This window comes from Tetrao urogallus, assembly GCF_951394365.1.
Source record: "Tetrao urogallus genome assembly, chromosome: 7".
Taxonomy (NCBI): Eukaryota; Metazoa; Chordata; class Aves; order Galliformes; family Phasianidae; genus Tetrao; species Tetrao urogallus.
The window spans coordinates 31,526,624-31,546,830 of record NC_136820.1 but is presented as its reverse complement, the minus strand read 5'-3'; the positions used below and the strand labels follow the sequence as shown (position 1 = coordinate 31,546,830).

The following is a 20,207-nucleotide window of genomic DNA, read 5'->3' as shown; positions in this document are numbered from 1 at the left end:
CAGTGCTGCTTGCAACAGCTGACTGTGTGGTTTGCCTTTTACCCTTTGTATTACTGAAGCTAATGACTTCAGTGATATTTCGAAAATAATTTCCTAATGCTTTTTCTAACCACTGCGTGGCAGATTGTTGCCTCGTTCCCAGATTCATTAATTTGTCTACATCAAACCCCATGTGTTGTACTGACAACCAGATCATCAAAATGGGTCAAATTGCTTTCCATCTTGTTTCTCATTACTTTGTTTTCATCTGTATAGTGAGTAACTCTGAACAGAAGTTTTCTCATGTAAGTATTCAAACTACATGGAGCAAATTAATAGAATCAGATGTACTCAGCAGTGAACAGCTAGTGAGACATTTTAAAAGTGATATCATTCTTATATAACATGAAGCACGGGTTATATGAGGTTATTGTGACTCTACAGGAGTATTAGCTGCTAGCTCGCCTACTGGTCTATAACAGACATATGATTGGTAAGCAGGCTTCCACTCTATGACGAGAAAGTAAACCTGTTGCACTTAGGGTTTTTTGGTGCTGCTGGGTAGTAGCATCACCTAGCTCCTATCCCTACAGCAGTGACTATCATCCAGCTGTATGCTCAGCAGCCTGAAATCTTGAGTTATTTCTTCTCGTAAAGACTGCCCATCAGTGAACAGTATATAATTGGTCAATGCTCGTAACATTGCTCCATTTTGAAATGCTTCTATTAACTTCCTGCTCATAGGACGCTTATATTTTCAAGCCTACTACACCTACTACACTCAAAGTATTAAATCCACAAGTAAATTTTTATTTTACTTTATTGCACATCATTGAAGCAAAACTTTTAAATCTAAAGAACACTCTTATTATAATATGTATGGAATCTGATTTTGTTTTGATACTTCAAAATCCAATTAAATTCCACTTGCTTGGAGCTACTCTATGCAAAAAAATCTAAACCTGGACATTTTAAGCATTATTTGCCTAAAATCCAAAATCGATACTGTTAATCAATACCGAAAGAAAGAGATAGCTTTTCAGTAACTCAGGAAATACTCATTTGTGCATGCACTGAAAAACGCTTAACAATCAGAAGTACAATCACACCATCTTCTGATCAATCTGTGGTATTACATGTGAGAAAGCTCAAACACTCCAGCACTGGCTGTTCTCACTGTTAATTCAGCATGATTACATATGTAACAGTGTCAATAAACTTTCAATCTTTGTAAAGGTAATAATTGTATGTTGAATAAAAAGAGATGGGCACAATATTCCACATCAATTTCCAGATGGAGAATTTTGAGCGGAACATAAATTACAGTTTCATCTAGAAAGACTTCATATTGAAATGTTTCGTTTTCTTTTCCGACAGAAGACAACGCCCTTAATCCATCTAAAAAAGCAACTTCTCTCAATATGTTGGTAGTACAGCTGAGTTCCCTTACTTAACCCAGCCACATTAAAGATGGGAGCTCTTCACACTGAGTTCTGTTTGCCTCATACTAAACCTAAAAAGGCTCTGTTATGTAGCGCAACTGTCCTCACTGCTGCTGCTCCATTGCTCACAATTTCAAATAAAGCATCTAGGACAAGTAATAAGGAGCAGCAAAAACTAAAAGGGAGCACATGCAGCATCAGGGCCAAAGACCAGAGTTACAGAATTGTTGGAGTTGTAAGGGATCTCTGGAGATCACCTAAGCCAATGCTCTGCTAAAGCAGGTTCCTTATAAGTTAACACAGCAAAGCATCCACATGGGTTTTTAATATCTCCAGAGAAGGAAATTCTACAGCTTTTCTGGGCAGCAGTGTGGGGCCCTTGGGAAAATGATGCTCCAGTTTCTCTTTCTCATGTTTGTACGGAACTCCCCTTTCAGTTCCGTGCCCATCACCCCTTGCTCTGCTACTGGGCACTGCTGAAAAGAGCCTGGCTCCACCCAGTCGCTTCCCGCCCTGAAGGTATTTATATGCCTAAGCCCAGGAGTTAAGAGAGGGCTGAGGACACTTGTCCCAGGTAGCTGTGACAGGATGGGAGGGAATGGCCTTCTTGTCGTGCAAGGGGAGGTTCAGGTTGGAAGTTCTCAGGAAGCGCGGTGAGGCGCTGGCACGGGCTGCACGGGGAGGTGCTGGAATCACGGACCCTGTGGCCGTTTAAGAAACGAGTAGATGCGCCACGGACATGGTGGTGATGGGGCGACGATTGGACTAGGTGACCCTAGAAGCCTTTTCCAAGCGTAACGATTGTATGATAGCATTCTGTCATTCTGTACAGGTACTGCTGTCGCACTGTGGCTGCTCACGATGCGCAGTACTGGCAGTGGGACACCATTTGGCTTGACCTTTATACACTCCCCAAAAAACCCGCACACTGTGCCGTGCCTTCACAGACTGCCGTCGCGCTGCCGACCGCATCAGGAACCCTCCACTCCTCGCCCGCCTACCCTCAGCCAAGCCCTCCTCAGGCTGCGCGAGCACGGCGAACCACACGGGAAGCGGAAGCGCCAGCCGGGGAGTAAGAAAAGAGGCTACGGCGCTTGCGCAGCTCCGCCAGGAGCCCGGCTCGGCTCGGCCCCTCCCCTGCGCAGGGGCAGCGGCTGCCGTAGCCGCCTCCTTCGCCGGCCCCGCCTCGCCCTCCCGGCCCCGGGGGCCGCCGCCGCCGCCCCGTCATGTCCGAGGTGGGCCAGGAGCTCGTGCACCTGGTGTGGGGCAAGAAAGCCGGGCCCCGCGGGCTGGCCGACACCATATTCTGCCGTTGGGCGCAAGGTAGCTGCATGCGCGGTGTCCCGCGTTCCCCTCCGCTCGGCCCGGGCCCCGAGGGGCCTCCACCGGGCTCGGCTCCCACCTGTGGGGCGGGGCGGCGCCGCCCTTTGCCTCTGCGTGCGTCCCCGCGTGCGTGCCGGGGGCCCCGTGGCCCTGTAGCACTGTTAGGGTGCGCGGGGCAGTGTGAGGGCACGTTCCCGCCACGCGCGGCGTGGAACCCTCGGGAAAATGATGCAGCAGTTTTGGTTCTAAGTAATTGGGGTGGATTTGTTAGTTTGTTTTTTGTTTTTTTTTTTTTTTTTTTTTTTGCAGCTTGGGCGTCTTTTGCCTCGAATTTGAATAGGAAAGGAAACGTGTTTCTTGCATGTCTCTCAAGGGTATCTTATTTCATTATATTGCATAGCTTGTGGAAGCAGGAGTGCTGCGGTGCCTTTCATACTTCAAAAACAGGGCGGTCACAAACGGCCTTTTCTAAAGCAGGACAGGCGTGAGTCAGAAGATGTGGATGTTTGTAAATGGGTTCTTTGGTAGCTGAAGCATGTGCATGGTACTAAGATGGTGAAGGGTCTGGAGGGGAAGACATGAGGAGTGGCTGAGGTCCCTGGGTTTGCTCAGCCCAGAGCAGAGGAGCTGAGGGGAGGCCTGATGGCGGCTGCAGCTCCTCACAGGGAGTGGAGAAGCTGCGCTGGGCTGTGCTGTGTGTGACAGCGACAGGACCCGAGGGAATGGCATGGAGCTGTCAGGGGAGGTCACCTTAGGTATCACGGAAAGGTTCTTCAGTGGAGAGTAGTCAGGCACTGGAACAGGCTGCCCAGCGAGTGGTCCTGACACCAGGCTGGCCAGAGTTGAAGAAGCATCTGAGCAATGCACTCGGGGTGTGGGTTGGTTCTTGGGTGGTCCCGTGTGGGGCCAAAGAGTTTGACTCGGTGATCCTTATGGGTCCCTTCCGACTCATGATATTCTATGATCTTTGTGAGGTGGCCAGAAACAAGGCAGCAATAGTGGGCCATAGGGTATTTGTAATGTGGTTTTCTTTTTTTCTTTTTTTTTTTTTTCATAGTAAATTACACGTGTATCCTGTGCATGACTTCTTCTTGATGGGAATTTTCTGGTATTGTATGAAACCTACAGTTATAAGGGATAATAAGGCAACTTACTGATAGAAATGACACATAAGATGTCAGTCTGTGTCCCTGTCTTGTCTTAAATGTATTCTCTGTAATGTATTATGGGAGCACGTTGACTGATGCATGACCAGTTAGCAGAACTTAACTGACTGAAGTGGATATGCAGTTTGAAGTTAATGATGGTTCAAGAATTGGAAATAATTCCCACTCCATGATGCATTGGCAACTTTAAATACCTTCTTTTGATTCCAGAACTTGCAAACACGAAATTGTGAAGCTGTTGATTGTTTTTTATTTGTGTGGTGGGTTTTTTCCTGTGTTGTTGTTTGTTTGTTTTTCCCCTCCAAGAAAAATCTTTCTGCATGATTGCAGAACTTGCAGTTTGAACCCAGGGAATTTCATTTATCAGAGTGCTCAGGGTGTACTCCAAGCAAGGGCTTACTTGGTCTGCACTTCACTGTTTCCTGGTATAGATATAGTGACTGGGGAAGGTGGTAGGAGAGCTGAACCCTAATGAAGCATGCATGTGTTGGGAATACTTTCTTTCATTGATCCAGGATATAGATTCCATTCATAAAGTTGCTCTGCAGATCAGCCCTGAGGTGTGCTGCGTCTGTGCTATGCAGCAGTAGTGTCTGGCAGGTTTGAGTGCAATGTCATTTTGCAGTTACCTAAGCTGTTTTCTCACTGGTCTTTGGAAAGACATGGATCAGCCTTTTTAAAAGAGTTGCTTAACCTCAAAAGCATAGTATGAATTGATATTACTATTGACATACATATGTGTAACATACAGCGTAGAGAGATCTGTTTCCTTCCAGTTCTCATGTCTCCCGTTTTCTTTCCAGGTTTCCTTTTTTGGATCTCTTTTGTTTAGCCTAGTATGTTTAAATAGCACAAGATTGGCTTTTTTTGCATCCTTAGTTGAGGAGCTACATTCTGCAGTATAGCTTATAAGTGTCTGGAACTTTAGTATTGTGAGACCATGAGCAAATCAGGGATTCCAGAGGAATGTATTTTTACTAGACAAGCAGATACGTTTTTTAGAAGGAATGATGCGCCTGCCTCTCTTTAAGTCTGAAGTGGAGCTAGCAATTTGAAGACTGTTCATTTGAATTTAAGTTAATTTGTAATTCATTTGGGTGATCAGAGAAGAGTAGTGACTGCTAATTATGTACTTTTTAGTATTTTAATAACTAAGCTTTATGAAATATCAGCATTTTTCTGTTTTCTGTCTCATTGAGTTCCGTGCTACTCAATGCAAACAGTTAATCAGAAAGAAAAGAAATATGTTTTTCTTATTATTTGCAGTTAAGGTGCAAGACAAATGTTGGCATATGAACAGGTGGAAGAAGTGATTGTAGTTTTTGTCCCACCCATACTTGTTACTACTATCTGCTCTAAGTACTCTTTCTTTACATTCTTTGGTGAAACTATTTTTGAAGTTGCTGTTTTACCAATGCTGTCAAACTTAAGAAAGTATGCCTTGGCCTGTGGCTTTTGAGTTATGGTCTTTGGAATGCTTCTGAGAGCTCTGTGAAATCAGCCAAAACTCCTGTGTAATTGAGATGGGTCTGTGCTGACAGAAGGTGCACAACTGACTGAACAGTGGGTTCCTGCTTCACAGGAATCATCACTCATTTGATTCACGACCAAATGAATCCTTTTTTTTTCTTTTCTTGAAATTTGACAGACTAGGCCTTCCCTCAACCTCCTATCTATCCACTATCACATATGCAGCACATATCCAGTGTTATAGACTTCATTGCTAGTTTCTGTGCTACATTTAGTGAATTTCATTTTGTACCAAAATGGTGAAATCTGCCATACCATGGAGTTCGATGCTTTGAAAAGGAGGCTTTGGCGGGGGAAATATTTGTTCATTAGTTTATTTAGAGGAATTGTTATTATCTGTAAATAACACCCCCTCAGCACTGTTAAACTGGAAGAGGAATAGAAGGTATCATTCACTGCCCAAAATGGGGTGTGAACATGTAAATTAAGTTAATGAGAAGGTTATATTCTCTGGCTAACAGGCATGGTGGCTGATGTAGTTGGGATGAAGTAAAGCAATAAGAGTGTGAAATGCCCATAACACAGTTATCTAAATAGTGAAACCTAAATCTCTTTGCTGCCTGGATCCAAAGAGGAAAATTGGATAATATGCTGTCCTTACCTTAAGAAAGGCTGTAGTAGTGTCAAGATACCTCTCCTGATAAGGGTGACAGGCTTAATGAAAGCTCTGGGCAGTGTACACATCTGTTGAAGTTCTGAAGTTTCACAGAGCTTTATTTTTGACAGATCTGAACAGGAGGAGGCAAGTTGGAACCTTACTTTGTTTTCTAGCAGGTGGTTGCCCAGTGCAATCGGCAGCCTGCCATTTAATGGGCGTAATTTCCTCAAATCTTTCCAGGACATCTTGACCTCTTAAGTGGAGTTGTTTGGGTTTTTTATGGTAGCAGGTAACTAAGCTGTACATTTGTTAAGCAAAACGTGTGCAAAAGAATTGAGAACTAGACATAAGAAGTATGAGCATTGGTAAATGTCAGATCTGGGGAAAATGAGAAAAGTAAAACGTTGGTCAAGAGTAAACAAAGTACATGAAGACAAATTACAAGTAGTATAGACACTGTATCTGAAAATATCGGTGACAGCGATTAAAACAGGAGTCTGAATGTACTCCACACAGACAGGAGGATAAGGCAGAAGAAACAGTGGTGGTGGAAAAACAAATGAGGTCAGTGGAGCAGTTGATAAGGTTGTAAATGGCATGCAAGGCAAATGATACTGGTGTGATTGATGTAATATGATAACAGTACTTATGGATTAAAGCAGGTAGATGGTAGGGGAGCAAAAGGGTTAAATCAGCTGCATTATTTTACCTTGGTGTTTTTTTCTTGAATGAAAGGAGCTGTATGATGGAAATAATTTGTTGAGATTGAGAATTAGTAGAAAATAGAACAGATGGGAGATGCTGGTCTTATCTGGTAGCTTAGAAGATGGCCAGACCATTCTTGTGGATCATTGCGAGAGTGTGGGGGCAAGGAGTTTTTATAGATTGCTCAAGATGTGGCTATTTTGAAGAGAAAAAAAAAAAAAAAAGTAAGGAGATTCGATTGCAGGCTGTGGTAGTTTTGAAGCCAGAAAGACTTCAGTGCTGGTGTCTGAAATGCTACCTGAGCTGACTTCAGATTTCATAGACATTTTAAGAATGAAAACAACACCTTTGGTTTGCTTGGTTTCAGTGGGTTGGTTTTGTTTTATTCTTGCTCCAGCATGACATCTATTGAGCAATAAGCAGTGATTAGCTGAAAAGAAAATACTGCTTTAGGTTTTGCATGTGATTTTGCTGTGGTTGTGTTCTGTCAAGTTGTGGATGGTATTAGTTTTGTGTCATCTTTCCTGAATTTCACCTTGGTGAATCTCACTGGATTTTCTTTTTTTAGGAGGCAGTTTTGAAAAACAGGGCAGGGTGAGCTGAGACAGTTCGTGCTTTCTCTAAGAAACTGGAAAAATATGAAACAAGGCCAAGAGTTCTAAGTGTGGCTTAGTGGTACCACATCCAAGTATGTTCTTCTACTGTGGTGGTTAAATCATTAAAATAAACTAAAAAAAATGTTGCTGCAGTGTGCTTAGCTGGAATGCAATAATGCTTCAAAGCAGAAAGAAACACGTTTTAATGCAGATAAGTGTGCACAAACTAATTCAGATAGTTGAAATGATGGGCATGTTTCATTTTAGGGCACCTGAACAGTGGAATTCACACTAGTGCAGGTTTTGAAGTATGGATTAATACATTTTCATGCTGGATCTGAGGCATAACAGGCACCTGAGGTTTGGATATAAAACACATCTGCACATTGTACTGCACATGGTTCAGAAAAGCTGGAGCCTTGCAGTCACATACAGGGGAAAGCGCACTTTTCAGAACTGCAGCTGTACTGTACACCTTGCAGGTTTTTTCACACTGGTGTTGAACAAGTATCATTTCTGTGATGAAAGCTGCCCTCAGATGTGTGCAGTGCTCTCTGGTGCTGTTTGGGATGATGGGCCTCTTGTGCAATAGTGCAGAAGTCTGCACCAGGAGATATGTTGCCCTTGTTCGGACTCGCACCCAGAAGTTGGTGGGGCTATCATCTGATACAGCAGGGTGTAATGGTACAGAACCAGGGAAGGGAGAAACTGTGGGAAAAGTGTGTTGAATATTCCACTGAGACTGACACTGTAAGGAAGTATGCATGTGTATTTTCTTTTTTTTCCTGTCCCCACTTGCTTGCATTTGTTAGTTAGTTACTGGCTGTAGCTGCATGGTTTCTAGATTACATGAACGTTACTTTGGCACTATCTTACTGGCACTTAAAAAATAATGTAAAATGCCACTCACTGTAAGTTGTGCATCAGCTTCATCGAATTAATTGTTCATGTGCATGCTTTTACCTGAGAAGTGCAAACTGTGAATTAGCATGTCTTGAAGTTTAAGAACAAAGTGATAGCAAATAATTCTGCAGTATTGGTTCCAGCATTTGCCCTATTACATGACAGTAAAAATAAATCTGCTTGTAAAGATGGAGAAGGGAAAATAGGTGGCATTGTGTTTTGCTTAGTACAGTGTCTGTACTGTGAAATGCCACTGCTAAGATGCTTGCTTTTGGTGGTTATAAGTGAGTATTTGAGTTAAGCGTCATATTTCAGCCTTATTAGGCAGCACTGATACATAATGCTCTTCATAGGCAATGGAAGTGTACCATGTGTGCTCAGTAATGCTCAAAAAGTGATTTAAAAAAACATTTTATTAATGTATTCGAGACAAAATATTTTAAATAATAAAAACAATTTAATTGATTTCTAAGATATATTAAATTAAAAACTATGGTTGAAATATTCAACTACACGTACTTTGATAGTCTTACTGTTTAAAAAAATAACACTCTAGCTGTTAGCTCTTTACGTCCGTTATTTCTTTGCTGGGATAATTATTTCTCCTCTTACCTGTTTCTTTTTGGTTCAGATAGTTTAAAGACATTCTGCTGCATGACTGGGGGCAGAGGGAGATCTAGGAGACTCGTTTAATCTTTTAAAAACAAACAAAACAAATGTCTTTTCTATTAGGGGACAATGATATTTAAACACCCTTGTTTATGTATTTCACTAAATACTGCCTGTTTTCCATTTGACAGGATTTGTCTTTAGTGAATCTGAATCAACTGCTTTAGAGCAATTTGAAGGTGGCCCTTGTGCAGTGATTGCACCTGTGCAGGTAAGATATATTTATTGCAGCAAGGATTTAAGACTAACAAGCCCAAATTTTGTTCTTTTCAGAGCATATGTGGAACTAAAGTACAGAAATTATTGCAATAGATTACTGATTATTGTATCGGTTCTCTTTAATCTGTTGTGCAAATTTTAATTTGCAATGGTTAAATCAGCAATTTGAGTAAATACTGAAGGGGATTTTTGATCTCTGGGTGACTCGGTATTCCTCCTCAGTTACATACTGCAAAATTTGCATCCGTTACTGAAGTCCCATGAGTCTGGAGGTGTTTGTTTAAATACTCTGAAGTGTGCTTGATTCAGTGTTACTGAGATTGAACCTAATATTTTCAGGCACCTCTGTGGTTACATTGAATGGGAAAAATCAGTAAACAGTGCAGGCTTTAGGTGCCTTAGTGAAGAACAAGAAGCTTGAAACTCTAATAACATGCAGAAATACTTTGGTATAGAGCTTGTAGTGAAATGTAAAATTTGGTGCAGTTTGTATTTTAATCTTTATTTGATGCTTTGATATCAAAGGCGTTCCTCTTGAAGAGGCTTTTTGCCAGTGAAAAGTCTACTTGGAGAGACTGTCCAGGTACTGAGACTGCTTTTTCTTTTATTTCATGGAGGGGTAAAAAAAAAAAAAAAAAAAAAAAAAGACATAATATGTATACTATATAGAATGATGGGATGGTTTGGGTTGGAAGAAGCACAGAGATCACCTAGTACACTCTCCTGCGACAGGCAGGGATACCTTTTGCTTGATCAGGTTGTTCAGAGCCCAATCCAGTCTTCCAGTGATGGGGCATCCGCTGCTTCTCTAGGTTACCTGCTTCAGTGCCTCACTGTCATCACTGTAAAATATTCCTTCCTCATATATCATGTAAATTTACCATCTTAAAGTTTAAAAACCATTGTCCCTGATTCTATTACTACAGGCCCTGGTAAAAAAAAAAAAAAAAAAAAAAAAATAATAGCATTTCTCTCTCTTACAAGTTCTCTTTATATAACAAATGGCTATAATGTTTTGCCAAAGCCTTGCTCTCTTCACGCTAAACAACCCAAAGTCTCTCTGAATTCCTATTTGTGAAGTCCAAGTCAGACCACAGCACTTGTCTGCTTTAGAAATACTTGATTAACTGAAATCTATTACTAAAACAGGGAATAGGTTAGAAATCGTATTAAAACATGTTTCTCTAAATATGGCTTTATGATTCTTTGGTCCAGTATTATCACAGAGTAGTCAGCATTAATAAGTTAAGGTGAACTTACATAATTGTTTAGAGTATAAAAAAATACTAGAAGCATATGTAAGATACTGATTAGCAGCAGTTGAACTCATGTAGGTTTCTGATCTTTCAGAAGTAGAGCAGAAAAACCTTCTCTGTCACACATTATGTGATATTTTGGAAATGGCTTGCTCTGATAACTCTGAGTCGTACTCTCTGGCAACATGGATAAGAGGAAAAACAACTGAAGAAACTGCTAGCATTTCTGAAGGTCCTGCAGAATCCAGTCATCAAGAGGAACAACCTTGTAAGATGTATTTCTGTTCTAAATTCTCTATTACTTAGTAAAGTATTGTGTTGTTTTTAAGGGTCTCTTGCTTTTATTAGTGTACAGATGAGGTTTTCACCTTTGTAATTCCATTAGCAGTAGTAGATATTTGTCTGTTTTAATTAGGCATTAATCCTTTTTGTGAAAGGCATATGATTTCTATCACCAGGGTTATTAGAGATGTTATTCTCTTGAGTTTGAGCAATTTGCATTAACTTTTCAGGTTTGTTTTTGTAATTCAAGGCCTTTTTCTTTTGACTTTGGAAAAAAGGGCATGCTTTCTGACACCAGAGGAATATTTTAACTGGCCATTTGTAGCTGTATTTCAGAAAAGCATTTACAAGAAACTCTTCAAAGCTGAATTGATTCTGAAATATTCTGGATTCTGTTGGGAAAAAGTAGCATTCTTCCCTTTGTTTGCTTCCATGTGATACCACAACAGCTTAATCAAGTGACCTTTTAGTAGATTAACAGACTGTTTTGTAGGTTAGAATTTTTCCTTTACGTACTTTATTCAAATGTCTTGATTTCTTCAGTAGTTACTGAACATCTCCTGTTACACTGATATGACATCAAGTCGTATGTAACTATTGTGGTTCCAGTGATTTGGAAATTTTTTTTGTGTGCACGTGATCATTGAGATGTATTTATTAATCATTAATAGGGGATATCTAACATGTTAAAAGTTAAGCTTCTTTTTCTTTTAGTTTTTGTTCTCAATGTGCCCTTTGAGAAGTATGAAAAACTCTTCACATGAGAACATGCTTATAAAGGTGCCATCTTTTGACGGAAGGTATCTGTCATTCACCACTTTGTGACATAATTACAAAGTAAGAATTGTAGATCTGTATGTGTAAAGCTAGCTACAGCAATTAGTAGTGCTGGAGCTCTTTATGGCACAAGTCATCTTCATCTGCTGTCAAATGCTTCATGTGTTTTAGAGGGCTTAAATGATAATTTTACTTAATTGGGGAAAAAAGTCACCACATATAAGTTCCAAAGTGAGCTTCATTTTATAAAGAAGAAACACTACATGGGAAGTTGCATCTGCAACTCTTCTGCATTGAAAAATGAAAAAAAATCTTCCTTTGAAAGTTGAAGTGGTTTTAACTTTGAAATTCCTAATTTTGTCTGCTTTTCCACATGTCTGTGAAGCTCTTGCTCATATTATGACTTTTCATTTGAAGAGAAAGTGAAGCAGAGCCTGTTTATCAATAGTTTTTTATTTCATTTTGGGTTAATATATTATTTCATTTTGGGTTAATATATGGCCTCGTTCTGAGGAACTCTGACAAGTGTGTTCAGGAGGTCTTTTTAAGCACAACCTCAATGTTAACAATTTTATCCTCAACATTAACAATGAACCAGTCAGTTCTATCTATGTTTTTCCTGATTCTCTACAAGTCCTGCCTGCCTTTGTCCTTAATACCCTAGAATGCAATCACTATGAGCAGAATGCTTTTGTCATGAACATTGATCTCTTTGAGCATTCATATTCTACTAGAACTATTCTACATTCCTACTAGAGTGTGAATGTCCCTGTTCTATGTACCCTACAGTTCAATCGGTATTTTAATTTTACATTATATAATGCTATACGTTCCCTGATTTAAGATGTACTTTGTTAGTGCTTTTTTCTTAAAATCCTGCTGCTTTAACTAAAAAAGAATTTCAGCTGCTGCCTGATTAGACTAGGGAGAAAGATATGAGTAAGTAGGTATTGTTAATAATGCGGAGTTGTGTTGTTGCTAGTGCAAAGGAATGAGTTTATTTCTTGCTTAGTTGCTGTTACCAATAAGAATAGAAGCTGACATTGTCATAGTTTCTGGGACTTGAGAGGTGATGTAGGGTGGCAGAGGAGTCCTAGAGATGCAATTCCTCGTGGCAGGCTAGTGCTACTTGGGAATTGAATGTGGGAATAAGTTTTCAGTAAAAATTGTGATATATGGAAACTTAAAATGTGGTTAGATGGTTACCACACTGTAGAATTCCTGTATTACTGTATTTTTCACACAGCTCGTGCTCTATTGCAGTTCATACTTTCCCTCTCCACTAAGTACTGTCTTTATAGCTTTGTTTGGGTTAAGTCTGTCTGCACTTCTCTTTAGGATTTCTCCTTCTTTACCTTTGTTTCGAACAGTGCTTCTCTAACCATTTCGATCTGTTCTGTAGTAACAGAATGGAACTGCCTGTAATCTTGGTGTGTGAACAAAACAAGGATTGAAACACACTTACTGAATGCAGTAGCATTTTTCATCTGCTTTTGTGATGTATTCTAGTGATTGTTGTTGGCCATGCATTGGCTGTAGTAGTGCAAGTTCCCAGGTTCAAAGGTTGCTTTATATGGTTTATTCCCTCTAACTTTCTGCTGAAAAGGCATCAACTCTTTGGAAGGGAATCCTTTAGCATTTAGTCTTCTTTATTAAAATACTTTTGTGTTAATTCAAAAAAAAAAAAAAAAAAAAAAAAAAAGGCTTGGTTTGGAAATTTTCTGCAGTGTAGTCTAATATTTTGTTTCATATTTTTCAAAAATATTTTAATCTTTAAGTCAAATTTTGTTCTTGGAAACAAAACCCAGTTTTGGTGGGGTTTTTGTAGTTGTAATTGTTCAAAAGATAAAAATAAACCACTGCCTTGTTTCTGGGGTAGGAAATGAAATTATTCTGCTGCTGGAGAATCAGTTGTATTTGTATATGGGCAAACCAAACACACCTTTCAGAAAACCAGTCAGAAGAGGAGTAAAAAGCCATTGCTACAGTTGTGGGAAGAATTGCTCGGTAGGTTTAACTCCAATGGCTTCAGGTCTTCAACAGAAATCCTAGGAAGCCATTCAATAGCTAAATGATCAGACATTATTTAAAACGTTAGCAGAGTGGCCTGTGTCAGCAAGCTGTTTTGTGTTTTACTCCACTCACAGGTAGATAAAGTACTTAAGGGAAAAGGGCACTGGAGACTTCTACAGTCTTAATATCTGAATGCTTATCAGAATTTGATAATTACAGAACTGGCACATCTTTAAAAGTTCATTTAATCTCCCTGGCTTGAAAATGTTATGAGGGGGAACAAAGATATAAAGCCTGTGTTGAACTTGGGAAGACACTAAATGCTGTATTTTTTGTTTTGTTTTGTTTTAGAAGTAACACTTGGGAGATTATGTAACCATTATTAACAGAAAATAATGGAAAAACTTGTGTAAAAACAGAACATGTAACACTTTAATTCTGCTCTTTTTTTTGTGATAAGTACTGAATTAGTATTAAAAGAGGAAAAACAAGAAACAAATTTCAGTAAAAAGAAAAAATACAGCTTCTCTACATTGATAAAATGATCCCAATAATCATGCTTGCTTTTCTAGGAAATAATACTTACTGACCTGCGAAGTTACATCTGTAGCATGCATATGCTTGATGACTTTGACAGTCGTAATTTGTATAAAATCAACAGCTTAGCATTTGACAAATATTATAAAAGCTGCACAATCCAGTGGCTTTGTGCTTTTAATAAATTGGTTACTCCAAATAGAAATACTCACTGATTTGTATGGTGGAATATTAATGTTGCACTTGATCAGTTTTACACTAACTAGTTAAAAAGTGAAAATGTCAAGGGAGAATTAAAAATATAGTTAAAGCTTGAAAGTATACTAGCTTGCTGTGTGTATCTTGTGTCATTTTTTGCCATGTGTAGTGCTGAAAAGTGTCTCTTGTGTATAGCTGCCTTGGCTGTGGAAGAGCTTGGCTTTGAGCGATTTCATGCATTAATTCAGTAAGTAATATGTTGTAACATTTAAAATACAATATTTTGAAGTAACACTAATATTCATAGCCCTGGAGGGGCTTTGTTGAAGAACTTCTTGCGTGTTACACATCAGGTTAAATTTGGATTTCAAATTTCAGTTTGGGGGTTTGGATTTTTATGTTGATTTTTTTGTTTGTTTATTTTGCATTTTCAGTTTGAAATTGAATATTGTCTGGAACAAAAAAATTTGACTTTAAAACTGGAGCAATGTAATAACGTGGAATTGCTGAATAAACACAGCTAGTTAAGATTCATATTGAATTAAGTTTAAGATCTCTAATACTTAGAAGAACTGAAATAACTGCTGATTTTTGTCTTCAGTAGTAATAATAGGTTGAAGGAAGAAGAGAACATTACAATTTCCGTAACTTCATCTAATCCAAACACTTATTTGTTCCCCAATCCCAGTCTATAAATTATTTATACCCATTTTGATTTTTCACCCCTTTTTCTGCCTTTTGAGCAAGTTGAGCAGTAGATTTCATTAATTTGCCTTGACTATTTAAATTTTTCAAGTGTTGGCCGGAGAAAACTCGCATATGGGTTCAAATGTACGGATAAGCAGAGAACGTAATCTAGTTTAAGTTACTCAACGAAAGCTAATATTTGTTTGGAAAGCAGTGCTCAGCTGTTAATTTCCCAAGAAGGGCAAGTGTGTTACTTCACTGCAATCTGATGGAACTCTTCCTTTGTCCAATTTTTACTTTACCTTTTATTTTTAAATACAAGATCAGTTGGCGTTACGTAATTGTCCAGGCAGCATCCAGGTATTTTCCCAAATGTGGATGTACCACTTCGAATGTTGTTGTTTTTTTTTTTTTTTTTTTTTTTTTTTCCCAAAAGCTGGAATATAATAATGTCAAATTGTCAAGGGAAATGTAGTAATTACTTCTAAAGGCTGAAATACTTTTTACCTAGTGATATTTTTCTCTATCACTTATGATCTGAAGATCTGTCAGTATAGTGTGTAATGCAAACTTTATTCTGGGGCACGTGGTCTATCATCATTTCAGTAACGTTTAGTAGAATTCCTGGTTTAAACTACTCAACTTGTTCACAAAAATACATGACTTTAACCTTGTTGATTGTGTATAAAATGTACGTTTTTACACCTTGCTCCAGATTTATCATCATCTTGTGGGTAAATGCTCATGACTCTGTGGCAATTATAATAACTACAGAACAGCTGCTATGTGTATAACACTAGTTGTAGACTGTTTTACTTGAACATTTTCATGTTAGGTATCTTAGTATGGCTTGCTTGTGCTTCATGACTATTTCATCTCAATAGGTTCTTTTTTTCTGTTGCTTTTTGTCTTTAGTAAACGTGCATTCAAAAGCTTCCCTGAGCTGAAGGATGCAATTTGGGATCAATATTCAGTGTGGACAAACAGATTTGGAGTATTACTCTTTCTGTACTCTGTGATACTGACAAAGGTTTGTGGGTTGTTTGATTATTGTGTACCTTCGTTAACAGAATGTTTGGTCATGTAACCCTTTCTCTATAAAACTGTAACACTGAAGTCAGCTGATAAATCTAAGTGGATAGAGTAGTATCTTCACTCATGCTGCAATTCATATGCAGCATAAAAATATGAAAAGTTCAATCCCTTGTTTCAATCTCTTATCTGGGAGAATTACAGATTTTAGAACATCCTTGTATATCCCTGGTATCAGGAGAAATGAGTGTGTTTTGGTTTCTTTTCATTACATAAGAACATCAGTCTCCCTATAGCATTGTTTCACTACTGTGTTTTCTTGCTTTGTGTTTCTATTTGTTGTCATGAAAAATAAATGTGTTCATGTCTCAGTTAACATGATATCAGCCTCCTAATGTTTTGGGATAATGTTCTGTTGTTGTAAATGTTGCTGTTCAATCCTGAAGAGAGCAAAAACACTTGTTATGTTTCTGCAGGGTACTGAAAACATAAAAAATGAAATCGAGGATGCAACTGAGCCATTGATAGATCCTGTTTACGGTCATGGAAGGTAAGTTGGAAAAGGTGTGGTTGCTGCTACTTAAAATAGATAAATGTGCTCATTTTTTAAGAAATTACTGGCATTATTAGAAGGATTCAATCACGACTTTACAGCAAGTGAAAGCAACAGTTATCACAGCATATCTGTTTTCACTGGTTATTCCCTCTTGTGAGTTCTGAGCAAAGTCTCATGTTAATGCTGAGTTTTCAGAGGAAGAATTCTCAAATTCAGGGCTACATTTTTATATGAAATCATTTGATAGAAAGAGTTGGAATCATATTAGTGTTGTTGAATTACAAATACGCTGTAATTTTTTTTAAAGAAAGTTAAGGGTATCTCCTCAACTGCATAAATAATAAAATATTTTTTCTTTTGTTAAATGTAACTACTTTTTAAGAAGTAATTTTTATCTGTTTTAATAGGCTATTTCTTTTTAATACATAGCCAAAGTTTGATTAACCTCCTGTTGACGGGGCATGCTGTTTCTAACGTGTGGGATGGAGACAGAGAATGTTCAGGAATGAGTAAGTTGATTATGCTTATTCATAATTTTTACATAGTATAAGATGCTCTCCTACACATTTGGAATACCATGTATTTTGCTTTGATTTCTCCTTGTTTCTGTCCTTGGATTTAAGCAGACATGTAATGAAAATAAAGCATACTTGCACAAAATCGCTGATGTTGGTATCAGTGATTGTCAGCTACAGACTGAGATGGTAAGATACCTGATGACTTGGATCATGGAATGGCATGCAGTCTCAGCAAGTCATGAAGATACGCCAGTGCACTGGAGGCAGGCCACTATTCAGAGTGACTTCATCAGGCTAGATAAATGAGCTGTTGGGAACCTCATGAAATTCATCCAGGGCAGATGAAATAATCCTGTGCACCAGCGTTAGCAAGCATTGAGCGGGTAGTTTTTTAAGAAAGTAGCCTGAACATGTGAACAGCAGTTTGTACGTGAGTCATCAGAGTGTCTCCTTCTGAAGAGGTACAGTAGCATCTTAGGCTGCATTAGGAGTCAAGCCAGAAATGATGTTTCTGTCTATTTGACCCTGGAGCTTTCTGTCCCGTTTTGGGCTGCCCAGCGTGAGGGAGGCATTGACAAAGTTGAACAAATTCAGTGGATGACCATGAAGGTAAGTGGGGCTGAGCACATGATGCACAAGTAGAGGTGGAGGGAGTACTTTTGCTTCATTCTAAGAGGTGAATTCAATGCAGGGAGCTTATATGACTGTCTTATGGGAGGTGTTGAGAAAACAGCCTGACTCTTTTTGGAGGTGTGTAGTGGAAGAACAAGAGTCCGTGACCAGAAGCTGTAACATGGAAACTCCATCTCAGTACCAGGGAAATAACTTCTTCCAGGAGAATGGTCAAATGCTGAAACAGGCTGCCTGGATAGGTTGTGGAATCCCCATCCATGGAGATGCTTACAACTCAACTGGCCACAGCTTTCTGCAATCTCTTGATATAGTTGGGCCTGCATTGAGTAGGTGTTTGAAGTAGGTATCCTCTAAAGATCATGTTCAATGTGAATTATTCTGGGGTTCTACCATGCCTGGTTACAAGTACTTAATGATTCTTTTACTGATGTGCTGGTACTTGTCCAGATCCTCATTTGTTTTGTTTTTTCCCTTGATGTTGTCTTCCCAAGTATTGCACTACTGTGATATTTTTTTTGTTGTTGTTTAATTTCCTTTATTTCATACAAAAAGAAGATGGTCTTAAAGCAATAAATGCTTTGAATTCTGAAGATGTTCATCTTCTCTCCCATACTGCTATGAAGTACATCTCGGGTTCATTGGCACATATTTCACAAGGATTTCCTGTAATGTCAGTCATTGCGGAAGTGCTGACTTAGGATAGGTTCATATTAGTCTCCATTCAAAATCTGAATTGAAATGCACTGGTTTTACAATGAACAGTTAGTGTAATCTCCTTTGAGACTTTTTAGACTTCTACTTGATTATGATTCCATGGAGGCTATACTTTTGCATCAGGCTTGTCAGCATGCCATTTGGGTATTGTAGCACTTTTCTTTGCTAGGCTTCTTTCCAGGGCATTAAGATTGGATTACCGTGGTTTATTATTGATGAGTCTATACTGGCTGTTCTTTGATTTTGATCATTCTCTTGCATGCATATTGATTACTGTTGCAAGATTATTTGGAGGTTAAAATCATCCTTTGTTCAGGGATTTTCTTTTCAGCATTTTTCATTGTTTCTGTTAAGTACCCTACCTTATTTTCTCTTTTCTAGTCTCTGGGCACCTCCTTTCTCTTTGATACATAAAGTAATAATTAATTTTTCCAGATGTATTTTATCTAGCTACAGGTTGATACGAGGAGTTTCATTAGGATCTGCAACCTTGAATGTGTCTGTCTTAACTATTTTTAAGATCTTGCAGTTCTTTCCCTTCTTTATCTTTCAGATTACATTTCTGAGAGACCTTATTCATTAGTACTTCAAGATGGAAATCTTTTTCTAAGAATACTAAATTCTTATTCTATTTTTTTTTCCCAGAACTATGTGCATAATTGTAGAAAGGCACAGGGAGTAGTATTTATTTTTAAACGACAAATATATGACAGTTGTTATTCATTTGTCTGTTCTTCGTTCATCAAATAATTTTGGACATAGCTAGCTGAAGTTAAATTTTGCATCTGGATTTTTAGGAAAGGTTCTTGTGAGTTTCATGGCAAGTGAGAACTGCCAGAGACAGACAAGCAATGCACACGCACAAGAAAAAGGGGAATTACTGCCTCCGTTAGGAGTGACTGTGTGAAGAAGTCCTTTGTTGCCTCTTGCTTCATCAGTCAGCAGGTGTACTGGTAGTGTAACTACTCTGCCTATGCAGCCTTCCTAGGCTGGTAGTAAGGAAATAATGGAAATCAAGAGGAGGTGTTGAAGGGGAGCAGGGAACAGGAAATATTGCAGAGGAGTGGAAGTCAAAGTAGTTGAAGTTATTGTTTGAAGAGGTTCTGAATACAGAAATCCTTGAGAAATCTTTTTTATTTTTACATTCGGAGTTACGTGGCATCTGTATTTTTGCCTCAGCTACCCAGCTTATTTTTCAGTTCAGTGTTTTAAGTCCAAAACTTCACTGATGTTAGAGTGAGCTTCCTGTGTTCTCAAGAACAAGAGGAAACAGCAATTTAATATGGAAAAAATGAAATGCTGTAATCATCTTGGTGTTTGTTTGTTTTTTTTTTAAATAGTTCCAAGAATTTGTGATGTTTCAATCCATCACTAGGTGGTAGTATTCTGATACTGTTTGTAACAGTCTCATTAAATTTTGAAATCATTATTAGTTTTGCCAGAACATCCTTTAAAAGTTCTGATTTTCTTCCTTTTTAGAAATCTGCTTACATTTGCAAAAACTTTAAAAAAGAAAAATCTGACTTTCTGACCAGAGGCATATATACTCAGTTTTGTAGATGATGTTTGGTGTTAACCGTTTCTTCAAAGGTGCTACTTCCTTCTGTATGGAGAGGATATGTGCAGGGTTTAAGTTTGAGCTAGTGCTGCTAGTCTCCCTTTGTATGCTCTTATGCAGCCTAACAGGGATTTTTGTTTGTCTCTCTTCTGTTGGCTGATTGTTAGGTGAGAGTTTCTTCTACAGACTGAAGCTAACCTAATAGCTTTCAGATACATGGTCCGTTTAGCTTGATTACTGGTTACTTAGGATATTCATACTCTGCTGCTACTTAAAATGGTTAGAATCGTTGAAGTTGTAAGGCATCTCTGCAGGC

General features: G+C 38.7%; 1 protein-coding gene across 2 annotated transcripts in view; it reads left to right on the top strand.

Annotated features, from left to right (window-relative positions):
- Positions 1 to 2,647: 2,647 nt before the first annotated feature.
- MINDY3 (MINDY lysine 48 deubiquitinase 3) overlaps positions 2,648 to 20,207 on the top strand; it is a gene marked incomplete at both ends in the record, with an annotated part of 46,373 nt that continues 28,813 nt past the window's right edge. The window contains 8 exons of one of the 2 annotated variants that reach the window (XM_079538209.1): positions 2,648 to 2,744; positions 9,043 to 9,122; positions 9,656 to 9,713; positions 10,481 to 10,654; positions 14,389 to 14,440; positions 15,796 to 15,910; positions 16,389 to 16,462; positions 16,898 to 16,977. In XM_079538209.1, coding sequence (XP_079394335.1) covers positions 2,648 to 2,744; positions 9,043 to 9,122; positions 9,656 to 9,713; positions 10,481 to 10,654; positions 14,389 to 14,440; positions 15,796 to 15,910; positions 16,389 to 16,462; positions 16,898 to 16,977 — 730 coding nt within the window. Of the gene's footprint in view, positions 2,745 to 9,042; positions 9,123 to 9,655; positions 9,714 to 10,480; positions 10,662 to 14,362; positions 14,441 to 15,795; positions 15,911 to 16,388; positions 16,463 to 16,897; positions 16,978 to 20,207 lie in introns of both variants that reach the window. The other variant, XM_079538208.1, reaches the window with a different exon arrangement.